Source organism: Coffea eugenioides, chromosome 6 (genome assembly GCF_003713205.1).
Source record: "Coffea eugenioides isolate CCC68of chromosome 6, Ceug_1.0, whole genome shotgun sequence".
NCBI classification, from domain to species: Eukaryota; Viridiplantae; Streptophyta; class Magnoliopsida; order Gentianales; family Rubiaceae; genus Coffea; species Coffea eugenioides.
This window is the reverse complement of record NC_040040.1, coordinates 27,855,936-27,860,551: the sequence shown is the minus strand read 5'-3', so window position 1 is coordinate 27,860,551 and position 4,616 is coordinate 27,855,936. Positions and strand designations below refer to the sequence as shown.

The following is a 4,616-nucleotide window of genomic DNA, read 5'->3' as shown; positions in this document are numbered from 1 at the left end:
TTTATAGAGACAAAGTTCAGTCAAAGAGCTAAATCGACGATTTTGCCCCTCCAAATGAAACCTGCAAGTGCAAATAAAGGAATTCCATTTGCCTTAACGATTCAATTACATGGAATGCTACAAAATATGCATTTTGGTTAATTCAGTGACATTTTTCTTCATTGTATAAATGCATTATACATATAATTATATATATAGGTGCATATTAACGGATCAGGTTCATATCGGGTTTGGATTTAATAAAGTCCAAACTTAGTTCATATTTAATTCAAATATAATATTTAGATCTAAATTTAACTCAATTCAACAAAATGTTAAGTTTATTAGACTTTTTATAGGTCCAAACGAGCGAGTTAAACTCGGCCTAAAATGAAAATCTTTATAAATTGAGAGTTGACCAACACTTTGAATTCATTAAACATACGAATTAACTTAGAACCAATAGAAATAATTCTTGACATCAAATATTTGACTCGATTTGAACAAAATAATTGACATCAAATATTTCTCAAGATTGTTACTTTTGGGAATGCGTGTCTGCGACATAGAACTTAGACGCAGAGGAAAAGAAAAGTCAATGATAAATTATCTCCAAAAAATAAAACAACAAAAAAAATCCTTCTTTCTCTCTTGTCTGTTTCTCTCTCTAGCAATTGAGGGGTCCGTAGGGATAAGGAGAAAAGGGTTTTCTCATTTTCTTCTCTCTCTCGCTCTCTCTTTCAGCTCTTTTGATGCTCATCAGAGAGCGCAAAGTCTCTTCTTCTTAACACCCTTCTACCGCCGACTGCCCCTCCTCCGACCGTTCCGCCGGCCGGTGAAGGTGAGAGAAGAAGATTCTTTGGGTATATACTCTTTTACTGTAGTTTCTTATTTTCTCTTTTTTCTTTTGGGGTTGTATAAATATATAAATAGGAATTTTACTTGAGAGAAAGAGGGGCTTCTCTAGCAATGGATTCGAATTCTTCTTCTCTATCATCACCACCACCGGCGGCTGCTGATGTAGCAGCTGGGGCTCAGAACGGTGTCGTTCTTGTCCAGAAGGAGAAGGATAAGGAGGCGGCTGCAGCTCCTGCCGCTGCTTATTTGTCAATGGTGGACCCTTTTTTGGTTGAGGCCCTGCAAAATCCTCGTCATCGTCTAACTAGTGAGTGTTTTTATATTTCCCGTAATTTTTTATGAAGGTTAGGGTTGATTTTTTAATGTCTTTCGTTTATGTAGCTGGGGATTTGCCGGAATCTTTTGATTGTCGTGTCAATTGAGTTGAATTTAGGGTTTTGATGGTTTGGGGGTTTTTGTTTTTCAGAATTGTGATAGATCTGCGAGGTCGAATTTTGGGAATCTGTGTTTTTATTCGTCTTCATTTTAGCTAATTGTGAATTTAGGGATTTTATGGGGTTAGGTTTGCTGTAGATCTGTTCTCCAATTTGCATAAGTCAGCGTATGTTAATTAACTGATTCATATGAGAGATCAAATTTGGAGCATTATGTTACACTAGCAGAAGAATTCTAGTTATTAACATGCCAGAGCAGTCTGTTACAATGGTGGACTTGGAATTTGGGTTTTCTTTACTTGTTTATTGTTACGCCGGACTATTGGTATGAAACTTGGTCTAATGAGTTTAGTGAACGGGCTAAGAATGATGAATCTATTGAAGTAGAAGACTAAGTTTTTCAAGGATTTGATACAACAGTAAAGTAATGCAAGAATGATGGGAGATTGTTCTAAACATTGTTGCTCTTCGGTTTTGGAATTTCGTCCAACAAGTTGGTAGTTCCTCGTGTTCATTGCAATGCAGACTTGATGGTTGGGAAAGCAAACATAAGGAAGATCACATTGTGTTGAGTATAAGTAGTTGCCTTGGTCCACTACACAGGCACATGGTACAGAAACCATTTTAGAACTCCTTGTGTGCCTGATGAACAGAACATATTTCCGTTTAAATGGTTGAAATCCTTGAGGTGTGCAACATTATCATGTGCAAAAGTTGTTGGCTAGGAATTTGTGGCAGTAGATGCAAGTTTTGTTTCATTTGATACTTAATATACATGGTAAGTGAGCCCTTCAAGAGGAAGTGGAACCGAAATGGAGAAGTATAAGATGGTTTATGTATTATAGTTTCTGTGTATCATGTGCTTTAGTTAGATAGACAAATTTGCAATAATGGAGTGAAAGCCAGACATGCTTGTTCCACTCGGATGGGGTGGCCTTATATATTAAAGTTGCTTTTCAAGTGGTATGTTGGCTGTTTAAAGTTTCTCTTCAAGGGGTAAAGTTTCTGAAAAGTTAGTTGATCTCAAGGGTAGGTGCTGAGAGGTGCATCCTGTGACCTTAATGCTGACAGGCAAGGTAACAATGGAATTTTGTGGCCTAATATGCCAAAGCGAATTGCACAAGGCTAGAGTGGCACATGCCTTCAGAAAGATCTGTTACTTTATTTTATCTTTTTTTTTTTTCCAATTTTAGTTGACTATGTGTTTGGGTTGCATTAAACTACAGGCTGTAAGTGCACCAGTTGCTATTGCACTTTGCAGCATTTCTATGCATCTTTCTCCTCTCTTTGTACTACATGCCCTACCTTTTTGGTTTCTCTCTCCTCCATTTCCTCCTCTCTTCTCTGGCATCCAACTGCACTCTTCCCCTTTTTGTTCTTAAATTCTTGGTGCCCCTTGCTTGAAATAATTGCATTCTTGTTTTAGGTCTTGGATCTTGGGGCTGTTTGGTTTGGCTGTTGGCCTTCGGTTAATTCAATCATTTCAGGGTTGAAATGTTTTTCTCCACTGTTGAGAATTGTGGCTGAACTGCTGCTCTAATCTGGAAAATAAGTGCATGCCAGAATTGCTTCTCTTATGGTGCAAAATACTTGCTGTTTATGCTTCCCTTTACTGCTTGACTTTCAATCAGATTCTTTTTCTGGAAGCTTGATATTCGTAAAGGATAAGCTTTCCTGGCAAATATTACCTCTGCTTTTCTGTAGTTTTGAACAAATTGTAGGAGTTAAATGATCTTTCTTTGCACGCAAAGGTATAAAACAGGTGTCAAAAAACAGAGCTTGACAAATAATTCAAATAGGACATTGATATTAATCATGTATTATGTGGTGGACATTTCTTTTAGTTCACATGGATGGACAGTTTTTAGGAGTATTTAGACTACATTCAAAGGATTTTAAGCATAAGTTGTTACCACAGAGGAAGGCAATCCTGTAAATTTACACATGGAGGAAAGATACTTCATGTTTATAGTTCTCTCACATTGTATGATTCACTAATCTTGGAAGGTCAATTGTGACATTATTTTTCATCGAGATATCTCAAACTTTTGGATTACCATGATACAGACAATTTGACTTTTATTTTGTCAAACAAGACGTGCATGACTGGAAAGTTGCTATAGCATTGATGCTCTTAACATATGCAGTATTCTGTGCTTTGAGATAAAAAGACATTTATGGGCCTTAGATGTCTTATATTGATTTTCTGTGTTCTAAAAGTAGAGTAACCATATCCTTTTATCATGCTTCTAGATTAGTTGTTATTGCAACTGACTTGCAGAGTTGGGAGAAATTTAGAGAAAAATGTTGTCCAAGTCAGGTGAAACACTCGAGTTTTGCATCAGAATGTAGTTCCCAAATGGTTATAAAACTATAAGCTCGATTGTGCAATTGATAGACATTTTGACGTCTAAATTGAAACTTGCTAAGATTGCTCCATTTTTCTCATCTCACTCAATGTCATTTGTGTTCTTATTAGTATTCCTTAAATTCAATCTTTTATAATTGACATGATATGCTAGAACTATAATCAATGTAATAATGAAACTTGCTTTAGTGTTCGGAAGTTACTGTAATAGTGGAAATAGGATTTTGCTTTTCTTTCTGAGTGAACTTTCTTATTTTTTTAATATGTGACAGTTCTGCGGATGGAGCTCGATATACAGAAGTTCTTGCAGAATGGTGATTTGCAGCAGTTTGAGTTCCAGCATTTCCCCACTTCCTACCTACGTCTTGCAGCACATAGAGTTGCTCAACACTATGGTCTGCTGACTATGGTGAAGGATAATCTTGTGGATGGTCAGGGAACAAGAATTTTGGTCAGGAAACAAGCAGAGAGCAAGTTTCCTGCTGTATGTCTGTCAGATGTCCCAGCTAAACTGTCAGAGAATGATAAAAATGAACAGATTAAAATAGTCATCAGGTCAAGGCCTACCAAAGCATCTTCAAATGACAGTGGTGAATTTGGTTTAAAGCGCAGTCCTGTTAGAACTGTGGAGGAGAGAAAGGAGGAGTATGACAGGGCACGTGCTCGTATCTTCAGTAGTCAAAGTAGTTCTGAGTCAGATGACATCTTAACTCAAGTTTCTTCTGATGGGAAGAATTTATGTTTGGGTGTGGAGGATAATGAAAATTTGAAAAACTCAGTTGCTGATTTTGAGAAGAGCTTTATGAGCAGGGAATACAGTGCATCTTCGAGGGTGGCAATTTTTAGGGACAGGGAGAAGGATCGTACTGATCCTGATTATGATCGAAGTTACGAGAGGTATGTGTTAGGAATTTGGTCATATCATATCTTTATGGATGGCTATGGTATATAAATTTTTACTTGTCCTTTTTGTATGA

The 4,616-nt window shown here is 37.0% G+C and overlaps 1 protein-coding gene across 1 annotated transcript; it reads left to right on the top strand.

Annotated features, from left to right (window-relative positions):
- The first annotated feature begins 651 nt into the window (after positions 1 to 651).
- Positions 652 to 4,591, top strand: LOC113774006 (R3H domain-containing protein 1-like). Its single transcript, XM_027318586.1, has 3 exons — positions 652 to 820; positions 913 to 1,144; positions 3,912 to 4,591. Exons 2-3 carry the CDS (start codon positions 949 to 951, stop codon positions 4,589 to 4,591), a joined length of 876 nt encoding a protein of 291 aa, XP_027174387.1. The 5' UTR covers positions 652 to 820; positions 913 to 948.
- Positions 4,592 to 4,616: the final 25 nt, after the last annotated feature.

Bases quoted from the DNA above. Each gene is read 5' to 3' on its own strand.
- LOC113774006 (XM_027318586.1), top strand. From the start codon at position 949: ATGGATTCGAATTCTTCTTCTCTATCATCACCACCACCGGCGGCTGCT. The intron at 1,145-3,911 runs GTGAGTGTTTTT...AATATGTGACAG, and splicing joins TCCTCGTCATCGTCTAACTA to TTCTGCGGATGGAGCTCGAT.